Consider the following 19,453-nt stretch of genomic DNA (forward strand, 5'->3'; position numbering starts at 1 on the left):
TTGAGTGGTGTGAGGGGGAGAGAGAGTGAGTGGGTGAGGGGGGAGAGAGAGTGAGTGGGTGAGGGGGAGAGAGAGTGAGTGGGTGAGGGGGAGAGAGAGTGAGTGGGTGAGGGGGAGAGAGAGTGAGTGGGTGAGGGGGAGAGAGAGTGAGTGGGTGAGGGGGAGAGAGAGTGAGTGGGTGAGGGGGAGAGAGAGTGAGTGGGTGAGGGGGAGAGAGAGTGAGTGGGTGAGGGGGAGAGAGAGTGAGTGGGTGAGGGGAGAGAGAGTGAGTGGGTGAGGGGGAGAGAGAGGAGTGGGGAGGGAGAGAGAGTGAGTGGTGAGGGGGAGAGAGAGTGAGTGGTGAGGGGAGAGAGAGTGAGTGGGTGAGGGGAGAGAGAGTGAGTGGGGAGGGGAGAGAGAGTGAGTGGGTGAGGGGAAGAGAGTGAGTGGGTGAGGGGAAGAGAGTGAGTGGGTGAGGGAAGAGAGTGAGTGAGTGAGGGGGGGGAAAGAGAGTGAGGGGGGGAAAGAGAGTGAGGGGGGGGGAAAGAGAGTGAGGGGGGGGAAGAGAGTGAGGGGGGAAAGAGAGTGAGGGGGGGGAAAGAGAGTGAGGGGGGGGAAAGAGAGTGAGGGGGGGGAAAGAGAGTGAGGGGGGGAAAGAGAGTGAGGGGGGGGGGAAAGAGAGTGAGGGGGGGGAAGAGAGTGGGGAGATGGGGGGGAAAGAGAGTGAGGGGGGGGGAAAGAGAGTGAGGGGGGGGAAGAGAGTGAGGGGGGGGAGAGAAAGAGAGTGAGGGGGGGGAAAGAGAGTGAGGGGGGGGAAAGAGAGTGAGGGGGGGGAAAGAGAGTGAGGGGGGGAAAGAGAGTGAGGGGGGGGAAAGAGAGTGAGGGGGGGGGAAAGAGAGTGAGGGGGGGGAAAGAGAGTGAGGGGGGGAAGAGAGTGAGGGGGGGGAAAGAGAGTGAGGGGGGGGGAAAGAGAGTGTGGGGGGGGAAAGAGAGTGAGGGGGGGAAAGAGAGGTGAGGGGGGGGAAAGAGAGTGAGGGGGGGAAAGAGAGTGAGGGGGGGAAAGAGAGTGAGGGGGGGAAAGAGAGAGTGAGGGGGGAGAGAGGGGGGAAGAGAGTGAGGAGGGGGAAAGAGAGTGAGGGGGGGGAAGAGAGAGTGAGGAGGGGGGAAAGAGAGAGTGAGGGGGGGGAAGAGAGAGTGAGGGGGGGGGAAAGAGAGAGTGAGGAGGGGGGAAAGAGAGAGTGAGGAGGGGGGAAAGAGAGAGTGAGGAGGGGGGAAAGAGAGAGTGAGGAGGGGGGAAAGAGAGAGTGAGGGGGGGGAAAGAGAGAGTGAGGGGAGGGGGAAAGAGAGAGTGAGGGGGGGGGAAAGAGAGAGTGAGGGGGGGGGAAAGAGAGAGTGAGGGGGGGGGAAAAGAGAGAGTGAGGGGGGGGGAAAGAGAGAGTGAGGGGGGGGGAAAGAGAGAGTGAGGGGGGGGGGAAAGAGAGAGTGAGGGGGGGGAAGAGAGAGTGAGGGGGGGGAAGAGAGAGTGAGGGGGGGGGAAGAGAGAGTGAGGGGGGGGAAAGAGAGAGTGAGGGGGGGAAGAGAGAATGAGGGGGGGAAGAGAGAGTGAGGGGGGGAAGAGAGAGTGAGGGGGGGGAAAGAGAGAGTGAGGGGGGGAAGAGAGAGAGTGAGGGGGGAGGAGTGATGAGAGAGAGTGAGGGGAGTGAGAGAGTGAGTAGTGAGGGGGAGTGAGAGAGTGAGTGTGAGGGGAAGTGAGAGAGTGAGTGTGAGGGGAGTGAGAGAGTGAGTGAGGGGAGTGAGAGAGTGAGTGTGAGGGGAGTGAGAGAGTGAGTGTGAGGGGGAGTGAGAGAGTGAGTGTGAGGGGGAGTGAGAGAGTGAGTGTGAGGGGGAGTGAGAGAGTGAGTGTGGGGGGAGTGAGAGAGTGAGTGTGAGGGGGAGTGAGAGAGTGAGTGTGAGGGGGAGTGAGAGAGTGAGTGTGAGGGGGAGTGAGAGAGTGAGTGTGAGGGGGAGTGAGAGAGTGAGTGTGAGGGGGAGTGAGAGAGTGAGTGTGAGGGGGAGTGAGAGAGTGAGTGTGAGGGGGAGTGAGAGAGTGAGTGTGAGGGGGAGTGAGAGAGTGAGTGTGAGGGGAGTGAGAGAGTGAGTGTGAGGGGGTGAGAGAGTGAGTGTGAGGGGAGTGAGAGAGTGAGTGTGAGGGGAGTGAGAGGTGAGTGTGAGGGGGAGTGAGAGAGTGAGTGTGAGGGGGAGTGAGAGAGTGAGTGTGAGGGGGAGTGAGAGAGTGAGTGTGAGGGGGAGTGAGAGAGTGAGTGTGAGGGGGAGTGAGAGAGTGAGTGTGAGGGGAGTGAGAGGTGAGTGTGAGGGGAGTGAGAGTGAGTGTGCGGGGAGTGAGAGAGTGAGTGTGAGGGGGAGTGAGAGAGTGAGTGTGAGGGGGAGTGAGAGAGTGAGGGTGAGGGGGAGTGAGGAGTGAGTGTGAGGGGGAGTGAGAGAGTGAGTGTGAGGGGGAGTGAGAGAGTGAGTGTGAGGGGGAAGTGAGAGAGTGAGTGTGAGGGGGAGTGAGAGAGTGATTGTGAGGGGGAGTGAGAGAGAGTGTGAGGGGGAATGAGAGAGAGAGTGTGAGAGGGAGAGAGAGATATCATAAGAGCATCACAGAAAAGTAGTCCAGCCAGTGGCTGTGGAAAGAAGTCCGGCCAGGCAAGGAAGGAGCCGTGCTGCTAATTCTACACTTCAACTTGTTGCAGTAGAGAACTGAGAGTGACTCACCACCTCCAATCTGAAATCTCAACCACCAGAAATCTACATCACCTTAACAAGTCAAGACTACAAACAAACCAGGCCTGCATCTTTAAAAGAGTCTGTCCTACATCGAAGATTCAACAGGTTTACTGTAAACCACAACCCCAATCACACCTTGCACCCTTCCATCTATCTTCTTCTTGACAGTGCATGTCAGAGTGATCGTGTGCATGACTGGTGCAGTGCTTAGCACCACAGCCTCACAGCTCAAGAGACCCGGGTTCGATTCTGGGTACTACCTGTGCGGAGTTTGCAAGTTCTCCCTGTGACCGTGTGGGTTTTCGCCGGGTGCTCCGGTTTCCTCCCACAGCCAAAGACTTGCAGGTTGATAGGTAAATTGGACATTGTAAATTGCCCCTAGTGCAGGTAGGTTGTAGGGAATATGGGATTACTGTAGGGTTAGTATAAATGGGTGGTTGTTGGTCGGCACAGACTCGGTGGGCCGAAGGGCCTGTTTCAGTGCTGTATCTCTAAATAAGTAAATAAGTAAACATTTCTGGAAATGAATATTGTTCAATAAAGTTAATCTTCTGTTTTAAATCTACAAGAAAACCTGTCAATGTCTGTTTATGTGACCCTAAAGACACTCGGCGGCTAAAGCGTCACTTTTACAAAACACAATTGTGGTCAGTTGGGAGGTGAATAGTGAGAACCATCCCCACCCCTTATCACCTATCCGTTACCAAGACTCGATTACTATTATAGGCTGAGGAAAGACCTGCTTTCAAGTTGTTGTACAATCAACTAAGAATTATACAGGCTTGTGTTGGCTTATTCTCCACTGTGTATTTGCTGAGACTCCCACATTTTAGGAATTTTAACAGCACGTACAGTTTTTAATCCCTCTTCAGCTGACGGTAATAACTCTGAGATGCACATCAGCTCAAACCCTACTTTTTTCAGAAAGGCTGAGACTTCCATATGAAAACCTCGACATGAAGATATTTAAAGACACAGATTGTTTTACAGTCAACTTCAATCATTTTAAGTGTCTTGATGTAACAAACATTTTTAACCCTTTTATTGGTGAATAGTGGCTTGTCTGAAGAGCAACATTTGGAAAAATATTTTGGGTGATTGGACTGTTCAGCTTCCATATTTTGGGAAAAAATGGCAATTTTCCTCGTTCATTCCTGATTTGTTTGTTTTATAAATATAAAACAGCGCAGTAGTTAGCACCACAGCCTCTCAGCTCCAGCGACCCGGGTACAGTTCTGGGTACTGCCTGTGAGGAGTTTGCAAGTTCTCCCTGTGACCGCATGGGTTTCCGCCGGGTGCTCCGGTTTCCTCCCACAGCCAAAGACTTGCAGGTTGATAGGTAAATTGGCCATTGTAAATTGCCCCTAGTGCAGTTAGGTGGTAGGAGAATGGTGGGGATGTAGTAGGGAATATGGGATTACTGTAGGATTAGTATAAATGGGTGGTTGTTGGTCGGCACAGACTCGGTGGGCCGAAGGGCCTGTTTCAGTGCTGTATCTCTAAATTAAAAAAAAATAAAATAAAGATTGAAACAAATAAAATAATGTGATATCAGAGCATGTTGAATGAGCAGTGTGAGTGACAACAAATGCATACTATCTTATCAACTTTTATTCATTTCATGCATAACTAGTGGATTCTCTGTGCCATTGCTCACCATCAGATGAAACACTATGTCATAAAGACAAGAGCATTTCACCACGTAATGTAACATGCATTATTCTGCTGCTAAAGTGGAGTTGTGTTTAGGTAGGCACTTCCCTTTAAGATCTGAATATCTCATTGTTCGTAAGTTGAATACAGCCAGAGACTGCTGTGCTTTCTTGTTATCTAGTCAAGGTAAATGGAGGCTGTGCACCTTCACATGCCCTGATCTTTCAGCACTGCTTTTCTCAACAATTTTTAAGCAATTTAAATAACTAGGGCAGTGCCTCTTGGAATTCTGTCCCTTAGGAAAGACCTATCACTGAGACCTATAGATGGGGCCTGGGAAGACTAAAGTTGCTTTCAGTACTTACAGAATTTTTTACGACCTTACTAAAAGCTGGTTCCCAAGTCACAGTTCAGAATGCAGGTATATTTCCTTTTCGGGGCATGGAGAGGGATAAAGAGATGGTTATTTGGGATGGTTGAGGAGGGTGGTGCCTGTATGTTCCTTCCTGTTGGTTCTTAAGGAACAAGGAGGGACAACAGTGGCTCAGCAGCTGGAGGCGCCTCAGGAACTTGCACCAGTCTGGCTCTAACGACTCTCAAATGAGTGGTACTGTAGAAAACACCTACTTTGGAGATGGATCAGAAGTGCATATCATAACAATGACAAGACTTTCAAAGCTTCAGTCATAGTTAATACTGTATGTTTTTGGACTCCACAGCTGTACCTTACCAAGTACATAGAATACAGTCTACTACTCTTAATTAAAGTCTTTTAATTCAAATTATCTGATAATTGGATTGTGAAGCACTAAATTCCCACGAAAGGAAATTGGATGGGCACTTGAGGAAATCCCCGTAGGGCTATGGGGATCGAGCGGGGGGAGTGGGACTAACAGGATTGCTCGACAGAGAGCTGGCATGGACTCGATGAGCTGAATGGCCTCCTTCTGCGTCACAATCACTCGATGACTCTATGTTTTGGTACTTATGTGCCTTAATTAAAATTGTTGGATAATTCAAATGCTAGTGCAAAATAATTATTCGGAGATTCTAACCATTGAAGCTTGATGTAAGATACACTGGTAGATTTTCAGACATAATTTACAACTGCGGAGGTTAGCATTGAGCAGGAGCTTTGGGTTCCATGCTCACATTTCAGAAGGATACCTGAACCTTTTAGTTGCATTAAGTCTATTAATATACTCTAACTCAACTGGTACTCAAATACATGTTGTAATGATGTTGGAACAAATCATTACCCTTTATCATCCCAATATCGTATTCAGTGGCAGAAATATAGCAAAAGCATTTACCATCATTTTGTGTCACCACCAACAGTTCCCTATAAGCTGTTTGCGTGCACGGAAACCCAGAAAGTACATTGCAGGCCACTCACACGTTGTCCCCTTTTAGATACGCGTGTGCATGGGCGTGCAAAAATATTTGAGGTACCACACATTCAAATGAACAGTCTGCACACAACAACAAAAATTTAGAGAGAACATGATCACCATCCATGACAAATATAAATTTGCTAACAACTGAAAGCAAAATCTTAATGTTATCTAGGCTGTGGGAAATTGTCCCTAAACCTAAATCTCTTTTCATGCCCTGGATGTTTCACTTCTGAGAAATAAATCCCATACAAACATTGTGAAGGTAAGATTCCACCTATCTACTGAGCAACTAGTTTAGCAATAGTCTTTATGGTGAGATCACTGAGATTTTACACCAAGTATTGTTTGAAGACTGGTTAGGTCAATTTTCCAGAATTACCATCTCTGGTGCTCTGTGGACAACCTGGACCCACAAACATTTTCTTTTTTTTGGGTGTCACTGTTTGAAACACCAACTTACCCCAAAAAAGACTTAAAAGCCATCAAAATTAGATTTTAACCATACAGTTTGCTTTAAGGAATAGTGTGTGCGCTTCACCTTGTCTGCAACTGCAAATACTTGTATCGCTTTCTAATTAAGGTCCACACAGAGATCACATACCATACAGCATAGCTCCTTGAAAGTTACCTGCATTATAAATTGGTGATGTAATTGTTGCCGTACTTGATCTGCCAGACGTGGTTCCCGTGGGGAACAATATCGATACTGGGACTCTACAGTAGGCCGAGATCCAAACATACAAGGCACTGACGGTCTCTAGATGAAGAAAACATTTCAATTCATGGGCTACCATTCTGAAGGGGGTGGAGAGGTTGGTGGAGTTGGGGGTGGGGATGCGAGAAAAGGGGTTCTGAAGGAGGGGGAGGAACTTACATTTATATAACGCCTTTCATGATCGCAGAACATCCCAAAGCACTTTTCAGCCAATGAAATACTGTGAAGTGAAGTCACTGTTGTAATGTAGGGAAATGCGACAGCCAATCTGCACACATCAATGTCGGACAGTGATGAGATAAATTACCATATATCTGTTTTAGTGAGGTTGATTGAGGGATAAATGTTGTCAGGACAACAGGGGAGTTTCTTGCTCTTGTTCAAACAGTGCCATGGGATCTTTTAGAATAATGTGTTTATAAAGTGGCTTTAAACATAGTAAAACATCCCAAAGTTCTTCACAAGAGTGTCAGACTAAATTTGATACCAAGCCAAACAGAGAGATATTAGGACATGTGATTAAAAGCTTAGTCAAAGAGGTAGGCTTTAAGGAGCAGCTTAAAAGATGAGAGGTAGACAGACAGAAAGGTTTAGGAAGGAAATTCCAGGGCTAAGGTAGCTGAAGGCATGGCTGCCAATGGTAAAATGAAGGAAATTGGGGATGTGCAAGAGGCGAGAATTGGAGGAATGCAGATATCTCAGAGCTGTAGATTGGATGAGGTTGGAGAGAAAAGGAGGAGCGAGGCTATGGAGGCATTTGAAAATAAGGATGGTAATTCTGAAATTGAGGCATTGCCAGACCAGGAGTCAATGTAGGTCACAAAGCACAGGGGTGATGAGTGAGCAGGACTGGGTTAGAGTTGGGAAACGGGCACAAGAGTTTTGGATCAGCTCAAGTTTACACAGGGTGGTAGGTAGGAAGCCGACCAGGAGAGCATTGGAATAGTCAGGTCTGGAGGTAACAAAGGCATGAATGAGGATTTCCATAGAAGATGGTCTGAGAAAGGGGCAGAGGCATCCACCCGAGAGGGTAGACATGGCTTTGGTTTAACGTCTCATTAGAAATGCGATACTTCTGATAGTTCAGTACAGTACTGAGGGAGTGCTGCACTGTCAGCCTGGATTATATGTCTCCTGAAGTGGAGATTGAACCCAAATTTTCTGACGCGGAGCCAAGAATGCTATCACTGAATCAAAGCGGACACCTTTTCAACCTATTTTAAACTAGTCACACCTTTTCAGTTCTTATTGCACAAAATACTAGACTTCTTCTCACCTAGCAACAGTGTTGCTCCACTCAAAGGAAGCCTAATTCTGATTACTGTCCTAAGTAGCACTTAGGTACAAGTTCTGCAGCACCTTCATAGCCATCATTGCTCTGTTGGGCTAGTTCCTGCTTTACACAGGGTTGTAATGCCTTATGATTTTGAAGACTGTTTTGTGGTACAGAAATTCATGACTCACCTGCAGTATTTTAAAAAAAAAAATGAAATCAGCTGGAAATTACTGTTGGCGATATTAGTGGACAAATGCCTAGCATGAAATTCCTCTCTGCTATTTTAGTAGAGATGTTAACCTATGCAAAATAAATAGATTAATGCTCCCAGTAAACTAACGGGCAGAAGAATGTCATGAACTTGCTAAATGTTCAGCTGCTAACGTCACCAACAATAATGTCTATTTTTCAGTAGAAGTAATATTGTTCAGCATTTAAACATAATTAGAGCTGTTGCTCGTTTGCTATTTTTTCTGTCTTTTGGTTCCACTTTGTAAAGTTATATGATAAATGTTTTAAGAACAGAAACTAGACCCTGTTTGATTCTATAGTCAAATGACAAAATGCTTGTATTATTAGAAGAAATCAACAGTAGTTATAATATTCATTTGATTGGAAGAAGTAGCAAGTGTTGATAATGGTGTTAATTAGCCGAATTTCAGTATTTAATGGATTCAGAGGCCAGTAAACAACAATGAAACTATCTTTCATTCACAGGACTGCACTGTATACAATCATGCATTTGAGATCCTCATCCAAGCTTTTGTACAATAAATAAAAAACAAGGAGTAGCAACGATGACCACTGAAACTAAGGCTCAAGACCCTTTTCACATAAGAGCTTTGAAGTGCACTCAGTATGGGTGAAAACAAATCCCAGGGGTTATTATAATTTCTGGACTGATGGGGTAGTCATGGTCATAGAGTCATATAGCACAGAAACAGGCCCTTCGGCCCATCATGTCCGTGCCGGGTGAGTTAAAAAAAAAAAGTGAAGATTTTCACTTCAGGGGCTGAATTTTGTTGAGCCTCTGATGTCGGGCTCTGTGGCGGGGGCGGGAGGGGCCGGAAGATCGCAGCGGCCCACCACAGAGCCCGTGCTCGGCGAAAGGATCCAACTTAAAATTTTGAAATAAAGGACATGAATAAATTAATAGATCATTCCCCGCGATCTTACCAGCAGTCTGCGATCTTCCAAACGACGGCTGGCACTCGCGCCTTCATTTACCCATCCAGGGAAATCTGGCGTCACTGAGGTGGGGAAAGGTGGGGGGGGGGAAAGCTTAGTATTTTTAGTGTAGTGGGGGGGAGGGGGGGGGGTGGAAAGAGTGGGGTCAACTCTGCATTTCTAGTGTTGGGGGGGCGGGGAACGAGTGACCTCTGCACTTTGTGCAGTTGGTGGGGATTGCGGGGGGTGGGGGGTGGTGCGGTGGAAAAAGAGGTCAACTATTCAACTTGTGTTTTTGGTGGGGCGGGGGTGGGAAGGGGGGAAACAGGGCTACCATTTATTTTCTGTGTATTGGGGGGAAATGGGTCAGACATTTAAGTACAGTGTAGTTCGGGGGGGGGGGGGGCGGGGGGTCACAGGGTCTCCCTCTGTGCCTTTCTGGCAGCCCTTTAAAAATGGCATCAGCGCCTGCGCAGAGCCCGCCCCTGCCAAGGGATTTGGTGGAGGTGGGGGGGGGGGGGGGTGGAGAGAGGGGGGAATGGGTCTGTGGCCCACCCTACATATGGAAATGGGCTGCCGTGTGGCGGGAGAATAAAATTCAGCCCGATTGCTAACTCTGACTTATATTGCACAGTGGCCAGGTGGATGTCAGATGACAGAATATGACACAACATTACTGTGTGGCTCGGTGTTTAAGTAGCTGACCAGTACTAACTGCCTGGGTGAATAAATGAAATCTCTTGGTACTGCAAGGGATGTAAGTCACCTGGCTCCATTGGAATTGCACCTTGGCATGAGTCAAGGTCTTTGCGTAAGGAGGGCAGGAAACCAAAGGGACCAAAAAAAAATAAGTGAGTACTTAATTACCAAGACTGAGTGCTGGAACACCATTCTAGCTTTAATACACACAGATTCCATATGCGTACACCCAAACAAACTATAATATTCAAGGAACAGGAATGACATCTTACTTGTTGGCCTTGAAGATGATATACCTGGCGTGGTGATTCAGCACATGACATTCCCTTGTATGGTGGTGTAAGAGGGAAAGTCTGTCCATTTACTAGTCCCAACGTCCTTAAAGGAGGCACATGCTGCAACTGGTCACTGTTCACCTCAGTTCCAGCACTGTGTACTTCACCATTTATCTGTTTCTGCTGTCGTCTTAGAGATTCATCTGTCGTTTTATTTAACGTTTCAGTGGCTTCTTTTCCAAAGCGGTTTGATTTGCTTCGCCTCCGGTCTTTCTTTTCCCTATCTTCCCACCGTAGATTAAATTCTTCATCACTGTCAGCATCTTCTGCAGGGAAGTGCTTCAGCATTGATTTGTTAAAACACCTATCCAGAGCTTCGGCCATCTTTGTGTATTCTATTAGAAGACAATTAAGCGATATATAACTAGGACAGACACCCAACAAGTTTCACAACCAGCTCATGTAAAATGAAAATTTATTATGGTTCAGAAATGACTGGTACAACTCATTTAATTTAAACTAATTGGTTCAAGACTGCAGTAGTAAAATAATAAAAGCTGTGGTATTTTCTTCAGCTGATTATTAACAGGGAGACATGCTTGGGATTGCTATTTTGTTTAATCATTAAAAGCATAGTGAAGTTCCTGCCAGTTGTGTGAAATGGATGTTAATTCTACCCACATCCTCAAACTGTTACTATGGCAGATTTTCTTTTAATATAATACCCGTAACCTGATTAGGTTTGGCACCTTTTGTATAAAGCTGCTGGAATATAAAGTGAAAGCACACTTAGTTAGCACCGCAGCCTCACAGCTCCAGCGACCCGGATTCAATTCTGGGTACTGCCTGTGTGGAGTTTGCAAGTTCTCCCTGTGTCTGCGTGGGTTTCCTCCGGGTGCTCCGGTTTCCTCCCACATGCCAAAGACTTGCAGGTTGATCGGTAAATTGGCCATTATAAATTGCCCCTAGTATAGGTAGGTGATAGGGAAATATAGGGACAAGTGGGGATGTGGTAGGAATATGAAATTCGTGTAGGATTAGTATAAATTTTTGGTTGATGGTCGGCACAGACTCGGTGGGCCTGTTTCAGTGCTGTATCTCTAAACTAAACTATATATCATTCACTGTATTTGCTTACATCACTAGTTTAACTAGCATGAGGTGACAATTGGCTTTTCTTTTCAGTTTACCATGTAAGTTTCATAAGGCAATTTTTTTTTGCGTTCCAATGATAAGCCTAATAACTATCAGTTAGTATAATTGAGATCCAATAAATAATTTATATTTCCTCTCTTAGCACAACAAATTGACCCTACAAGATTTAGAAAGTGTTAGTAATGAGTTAGTTCACACTTTTGTTTCTTTGACTCCTCCCATCCCTTGATTTCAATATTTTGCTAATTTATTTAACCAAAAGGAGAAATTAACTATTGGAAGGAAAAGATTTCCAGAACATGTGCCAAGAGGAATGAGAAAAAACAACATTATGTGAATACTGTTTTATTCTGCAAGCAACATAAATATTACTTTCTAGTCAATGTCTTGTGCTATTCCACACAGGGATTCAAGACTTGGTGCAATCTTCAGGTGAAGCAGGGTTAGATGGCGGGGGACTGCTGGACCGGGCCACACAGATCTCATTCAGTCCCCATTCTAATGTTACATATTCTGTCCTTATTTTGTATAATACTTGGGGTTTTATAATACTATTTAGAACTAAATACCAAAATTTAACAGCAGTTTGGGAAGCAGAGAAGTGGGGCAGAATTTTCCCTGAAGGCTTTAAGAGCCCGCCATCAGGTTCAAATGGGGGTCAGAAGCCCAAACTGTGTGGAATAGTCAGTCATTCACCTGTGATTTTCCCCGAATTGACCGATTAATGGCCAGCGGGTGAGTTTGAGGTCAGTTAAGGATGCTGGATGGGCTCTTGAAGCTGCAGGGTCAATAGGAGGCCCTCAGCTTGGAAGCAGCAGCAGGATGCCACAGCAAGTAAGTGAGGGGGAGGGCACCCCAAGACAGAGGCACCTTCTCTCCAACTTTTTAAAATCTTAAAAAGGCCTTAGCAGCTGTGCTGGGCCACCACTGCAGAGGGAAAACCTGCATGGGGTAGCCTGCAGCTGCAGTCAGTCAGGTAGGAAGGGCCTCTAAGCCTGCCTGGAGCGCTGGTCCCCTGGTCTACCGCCAGGAGGCTGCCTCCAGGCACCTGGCCTGTTCCTCAGCCCCTGGAAATCCCAGTTGGTTTCCGACAATAGGCCTGAAGTGTCCATTAACTACCTGCCGCTTGAGGGTTGAGGCCTGCCGCTACCCACCACCCCCTCAACAACACCCCATCCCACCTCCGGAAAAGTGGCCCAGGGGTGGGTGCAGCCCGGGACCTGGCACAGCTGCTGGCGGCATGAAATTCCACTCCCACGCACCTCCATGCCCACCCCCCATAGCGGGTCTAAAAAATTCAGCCTGTGGAGATCTGGAAGCCGAGGAGCTGGGAGATGCAAAATGAAGGTGCCACAGCAACCCCCCCCACCGCCACCACCCCAGTTTCCACTGTAAATGGAACTTTTATTTTTTAAATCATACACACTGGTATCTATCTTGGTATCACTAACTCAGTGATGACTCAATACTGAGAAACCCAGTAGATTCAACTGAACACATGGACAGGTAGTCAGTGAGCTGCTTAGAAGCAAAAGGCAATTCAGTCCTAATTTTAAAAAATTTCAATATCTTGCAAATGACATGGACAAATTGGTAAAAGCCAAAGGCAGAGGGATGTACATGTAATAAATTTAATAAAGGACTGCTTATTACATATGTGGAGCAGAGTTTTTAGTTGGTGCTTGTATTTATTATTTAACAGTTCTAAGAAATTAATAATGGATAATGGGAAGACTTCTAGAGAATGTTGAAGTGAGAGGTAGAACCAGAGAACAAGGTAAAACTGGTAACAGCACTTTAAAGGATGTGGAAAGGAAATACACCCCAATGAAAAAAGGAGAAACGAAAACAGGCAGAGAAATATCACAATAAGGAGATCAAAACAACTTAAATAGTAAAATAAAACCTTTTAAAATAAATGAAAAATTGAAAGGTACTGCAGACCATTTTGAGCTATATAAATCAGTGGACAAAAAGAAATGGAGTTTAGATGGGATAGAGAATAACAGAAAGGTGAATAGTGGGTAGCAACAAGATGATCCAGAGAAGGTTTTTCTAAGCTATGGAAATATAGAATTTTGTTGATCAGCTTGACCCTTTAAAGAATATCGTGGTACCATTCTTGTACAGGGGGAAAAGAGACCAAGAGGATGGATACATTAAAATAATTCTCATCAGTATTAAAAAATAAAAACAGGATAAATTCCATTCAATTTAGTTTAGGAAATTCTCTACAATCTTTGTGAGGCTCTGTTGACATGTAGGGGATCTATAAATATAGTGGCTATTCCTAGGGACGAATGAGTTACTGTCTAATGTAATTCTAATTGAGGAATTAGACATTGGTTAGTCTAAATTGGATACAAAAAAATACTTACTCATTGTTCATTAATTACTTGAGAGGTTATAGAGAATAATCATGGCTTTAATGACAATGGATCATGACTCACAAATCAATGATATAATCTTTCAGAAAGTGACTAATTTAATAGTTGAAAATTATCCAGTGGATATAACTTATTTGAAGGTTCAAAAGGCATCTGGTAAAATTTAGTATACAGATCTTCAAAAGAAAATTATGGTTCACAGAATTAATAGAAAATTAACTATTTGGATTGAAGACTGATTTGGCAAAAGGATGCAGCAGGTGCTTATAAATGTTGTGTCTTCCCTGCTGTTTACACTAATCGAAGAATATGCAACAAAGTAGTTGTACTATTATAAAATCTGCTAACACAATATTATATGGCTATTTGACTACTGTAGGGTAGATTAAGAACCCTCAGAGCAATCTAGATATATTTAGCAGCTGGGCTAAGGAATGGAGATGGATTTTACAGATGAATGTAAGGCACTGCACATTAGAACATGAAATATGTGCACATGCTTTAGAATAACTGAGGAAAAGGACTTGGGTGCAATTGCTAATTTGTTGAATAAATCCACTTAACAAGATCAGTCAAGCACTGAGATAACATTACCAAGGACATTTGACAATAGGTTGTATTGGTACGGTCGTATTTGATTATGGTGTGCAGTCTGGGCACCCTACCTTCAAAGGATATTGATGCATTGAAGAGGATTCATAGAAGAGCGATAAGGATGATTCCAGGACTTAGAAGAATTCTTAATTTAAGAAGAGAAGCTCACAAAATTGAAACTGCCTTCATTGGTGAAGGGAAGATTGAGGGGGAACATGATCTAGCTGTTTGGAATGCTGAAAAGCATGGATATTGCAGACATAAGCAGGTTATTTAAATGTCAACTGCAGAACTAGAGGACATGAGCACAAAATGAAGTCTCAAGCAAAACATGACAGCAAAAGGAATTTCTCCATCTAGTACCAACACAGAATAGATCATCTGTGGAACAGGTTGCAGCAAAACCAATTAATGTTTTCCAATTCATTTCTTCAAAAAGGAGCAAGACCAATATTTATTTAAGAATGGGATTTAAGGCTATGGGAATCAATACTTAAAATACTCTAAGCTAACTCCAGAACCCAACAGCTTTTCCTACTTTTCCCCTAAATACAATGCTGTTCTTGGTTTCTTCATTTAGTTGCATTTGTTTTAGAAGTTGTCTATCCCAGTGTACAAATTGGCATGCATCCCAGGATGCTGAGGAGGAGATTGCAAAAGCACTAATCGTATTTTTCCAAAAATCCAAGGCAGAGTTGTGTCAAAGGAATAGAAAGGGGTAAGATATAAACCAGAAATTACAAGTCCGTTAGTCTTGTCTCATTTTAGTGCTGATTAGCGAACTACTGTCTGCAGGTTGGGGGTACTCTCCCCATGTTGTTCTGAGCATTAGTATTAATTTAAGGAAACTATGAGCTGTGTGCTGCAATTTTTTTGCTGCAAGAGCGCATTCATAAAATCAGCCCTCTAGAGACTATAATACAAGAGGAAATTTGTGAATACTTAGGGAGGGGAGGAATGGGTTAAGCAAAGGCAGTTTGATTTGTAAAGGCTGGGTTGATTTAAACTGAACTTTTTGAGGAAACCATAGAATGTGCTGATGAAGATAATGCAGCTACATTTGATAAAGTGCCACATACAGCCTTGGTCATGAAATTGAAGGCACGTGAGAATAAAGGGAGTGTGTCCTCGTGAAGAGAGAGATAGTTAGGGGTCAGAAGCTAGGGTCAATGAACGTTTCTCTGATTCATAAGATGCCTGTAATGGGGTGTACGCAAGAGATCTAGATGAGAACCTGTTTTCTATTTATGTAATAACTTGGACATAAGTGCAAAAAAAAAAATCAAAGCTTGCTGATAACACAAAGTAGCGGCCTGACAAACTTAGGACTGCAAGAGAACAGAATCAGGTTAGCAGGATGGGCAGATAGGTGGCAAATGCAGTTCAAAGAAATGGGAAGAACAGTGAAAGGAACTACACCCTAAATAATCAGATGCTTCATTGAGTAGAGGAAGAGAGAGAGATCTAGGAATGTGGTTGCAAATATCTTTAAAAGTGGCAGTGTAGGTAGATAAGGTCATTAAAAAGACAACTGGGATGCTGTATTGTAGACTTTCTAGTACAGGAGGCAATTCAGCACCATTGCGCCTGTGCTGGGGGCTTGTTATTCAACTGTTGCTATTTACTTTAATCCCATTTCTTTGCCTTTTTCTCTATCATTCATTTTTCACATACTTACCAAATTCCATTTATAGTCTCTGCCTACAATTGTAACCTCTGGTGAAGCAGTCCAAGTCCTAACCCTCACCTTGTCACAAATTCACCAATTGGCGGACATAATTTTTTAAAAACTTGTTTGTATCCTCACAAAACCTTTCATAATTTTGAAAACTTTGATTCGACTTCCCCATCTGTTCCAGTGAGAAAAACTTCAATTTTTCTAACCTTTCTTCATAAGTATAATGTCTTATACCATATATCATTCTCGTGAATCTTCATTAAACCGTTAACATGGCCCAGATATCATTTCTATAATGGGTCACTCAAAGTTGCATGCAACACTCAAACTGTGGCCTAGGTATCAATCTTGGCTCAAGAGTACTGCTTGCATCTGAGCCAGAAGGTTGCAAATTCAAGCCCCTCTTCAGAGACTTCAGCACGCAATCTAGGTTGACAATTCAGTGCAGTACTGAGGCAATGTTGCACTGTGGGAGGTTCCATCTTTAGACGAGAGGTTAAACTGAAGCCCCAACTTCCTGCTTGCTGGGTGCAAGAGATCTTATTTGAATAAGAGTCGGCAAGTTCTCCTGGTGCCCTGGACAACATTTATTACTCAACAAATAGTATTAAAGAAATGGAATAGATGGTCAATTAACTCATTGCTCTTTGTGAGATCTTACTGTGTACAAGTTTGCAGCTGCATTTGACAGCAATACTGCAAAAGTAATTCACTGGACGAGGCACTTTGGGATGTAATGAGGATGTGAAAGGCACTGTCTAAATGCCAGCCTTTTCCTTTTTCTTTCCTTTAACTAGATCAGTAGCAGCAAATAAACAGCTCAACTGCATTAACAGTATACCTTTTTACTTGCTTTTTTTGTCCAAGTTAGCACCATCATCTCAATTTAATTTTCTTCTCCCATGCCCTTTAGCCCTTTCTGCTAAATCCTCATCTAAATATACCTTTACTTGCTCTTTTTGATAGCTTTTATTTTCCCTGATCTCCTTTCTTAGTTTAAATTACCACACTTCCCTTTTTATCTGTTCTTCCAGTTTATTAGCTTCCTTCCTGTTCAAGAGTAGCCATCCTTCAGTACAGTTCTCATCTTCTGCAGAACTGAGGCCCATGCCACATAAAACAGAAAACCTTTCCCTTACAGCACTCCTATGTTGAGCTCCCTAGCCTACTTATCCTTTCCTATTCTGGCATGTGGCTGGGGGACTAATCTAAAGAAGTACTCTTAAAATTGGTTCCTAATCTCCTGCATATCTTCTCCTGGAATTCAGGCCTTTCCTTTCATATACAGAACATTGAATCTCCAGTCTGAAGAGTCGGCCACAGCAGGTTCCTGTGGCAATAGCGGTAAATGGAAGATCTGTCTGATCCAGAAGCCCGGCATTGCAAAAGGAGGTAGGGCCTTTAAGATTGCATCAACTGTCAGATTTCCTCCAGCTCTCAATGAACTGGATGCCAGTTCATTGGGGCACATAAGTAGGGCCCACAGTGGTATTCCTGGTCAGGGTCATGTCCTGGTCCATGCCAGAACTGATAAAGAGGGCTGGTTTGAAAATTGGGGCACTTTTAAATTGTCTCCAGGCTTACCCCCATGTTGTTTTCAAGTATTGAATTTTATTCCTGCCCTTCCAATGGGTATCCAAGTTCAATAAAACTAGCATGGGTGTCTCCTGATTTATGAAAATAGCCAGTAATCCACAACGGATTCAAACTGAAGTCCCATACATGAAAGGGAAATGTGTCAACTCATACTGTACCACTCCCTCCTCAACTTGGATCACCATAATTTATTTAGACTCATAGATGCAGAGCTCTTGGGTAATTGAATTCAGTTCCTCTATTAAAAGTAATTGTCAAACAGTATTGATAAAAATGGTAAAAACTTATTGCTCCTGACTCACCATTTCCTTCACCATTATATTCCAAGCAATCTTCAAACATAACCTTCATATCAGCAACAAATTCCTCTTTCACATTATATTGTTTTTCATTAAGTTTTCTTTCAATGGTAGATAGATCCATCGGTGTCTGAAAATATTAAAAAGAGAGTTTAAGGAGCTGATTGAAAAAAGTTATTTAGCAATACAGTATACCAAAAATATGTGTCATCAAGAGGTTTCTAAAAAAGGCAACAGAATAAAACTCTGTTTACTGGTCACTCACATGACATGAATGAATGACCTAGTGCTTTTCTCAGCTAATCTCACAGGTGGTTTCAGTTACATCTTCTCTGTTGCAGTCCTATAGTACATGTAGTTATTAATATTCCATTGCAGCTTCACCACCAGAATTCAGTTGAATGAAATGAGTTTGGGCAATCTCAATCCATTTCCTAGCGGGCATGGACCTATAGCACAAAACCGTTCCCGATTCAGCATGAACTGGCAATCACATTCACCAGAGTACACAGGATAGCTAGTGTAGAAAATGGTAAAAATGTCACAGTGCTGCTGTAGTAGGTAGTCTTCTGAGGTTGGGTACATTGTACAGCACAGTAGTTGGAGCTTTAATTTGCATCTAACTGTTCTATACTAGACTAGGGTGTGCTTAATGCTGACATGGGGTGCTTGAAATGGAAGAGTTTAATGCACTAGCACTAACACCCTTAATCTCGACAGACTCAAACAAAAATGCTTTTTTAAAATAAAAATGGGATTCCACCGTGCTATCACTGATCAGGTTTTCCCCCCAGGAATTAACACCTTCACCAATAAACTGAGTTAAGTATTTGCATGCCTCCAGAGTTGCTCCAAAATGACCACCTGTTACTCAATGCACAATATTCATTTACTACCAGGGCAACTCTAGAATCACCTTACAGTCTGCACTTGGAAATGGGCGACCCAAAGGAGACTAAATTTTCTAAGCCACAATTCAGTGTGCACACTTTTAGTTCAACTAAATAGATGGCAACAGTTCAAATTCTAGCCTCCCACTGTTTACTGCTAAACAAACAAGAGTAAGCAAGGAAAATATTAGTTGACATTAATTCAAACTGAGTGAATATGAATGATACCATCTTTCCTCTGGAACCCCATTTGAAACTTGGTTGTGCCACCCCTTTTCTTAATCTGTGACTTACTGTAAACCTGCGAGCTTAAGCAATAACAGGTGTACTTTGGTGCTGCAAATAAAGTTTGGCTGATTTATTTTCTCTGGTTTTTGCAGAAAAGATCTAACAGTCAACTGTTAATACATTAAAAAATAAATATCTGAATGAAATATTTTTAAGTATCTTACTTCAATTATCTCATAGTAATTTGGGGCATAAGATTCATCTACAGGTTCAAGGAAGGGCCAAGAATCCTTGTGAGCTTTTACAGCATCTAGGACTGAAGGAAGAAAATAAATGAATCTCAACATTTTATGCCAATAATATTGATTTTTATGTAATAATATCCAAGTTATTTAAAAACAAACTTTTAAAAAATTTACTCATTTACCTTTATACATGGCAATGTAATCTTCATCCAGTTCAAATCTACAACAGAAGGAATTCCAAATCAACCAATAACTGATTTTACATAACACTGATTAGCTTTCTCTAATCATATTAAACCATTTCTGCTCCAAGACAACTTCCAATTTTGAAATACAGAACCCATCGCACAAGTGTGGAAAATTTTTGATCAATAATTCATTTAAAAAATGGCTTGGAATAAAAACACAGCACTTCTTGACACAGCATCTACACAGTCTATCTGCAGTTATGTGC

The 19,453-nt window shown here is 43.4% G+C and overlaps 1 protein-coding gene across 3 annotated transcripts in view; it reads right to left on the reverse strand.

Moving 5' to 3' along the window:
- cecr2 (CECR2 histone acetyl-lysine reader) overlaps window positions 1-19,453 on the reverse strand; it is a 178,097-nt gene that overhangs the window by 37,523 nt on the left and 121,121 nt on the right. For 2 of the 3 annotated variants that reach the window (XM_068050653.1, XM_068050652.1), the window contains exons 11-15: window positions 19,182-19,219; window positions 18,979-19,070; window positions 17,640-17,766; window positions 9,925-10,322; window positions 6,424-6,552 (exon numbers count right to left, since the gene is read on the reverse strand). In XM_068050653.1, coding sequence (XP_067906754.1) covers window positions 6,424-6,552; window positions 9,925-10,322; window positions 17,640-17,766; window positions 18,979-19,070; window positions 19,182-19,219 — 784 coding nt within the window. The remainder of the gene's footprint in view (window positions 1-6,423; window positions 6,553-9,924; window positions 10,323-17,639; window positions 17,767-18,978; window positions 19,071-19,181; window positions 19,220-19,453) is intronic. The other variant, XM_068050654.1, reaches the window with a different exon arrangement.

This window comes from Heterodontus francisci, chromosome 18 (assembly GCF_036365525.1).
Source record: "Heterodontus francisci isolate sHetFra1 chromosome 18, sHetFra1.hap1, whole genome shotgun sequence".
NCBI classification, from domain to species: domain Eukaryota; kingdom Metazoa; phylum Chordata; class Chondrichthyes; order Heterodontiformes; family Heterodontidae; genus Heterodontus; species Heterodontus francisci.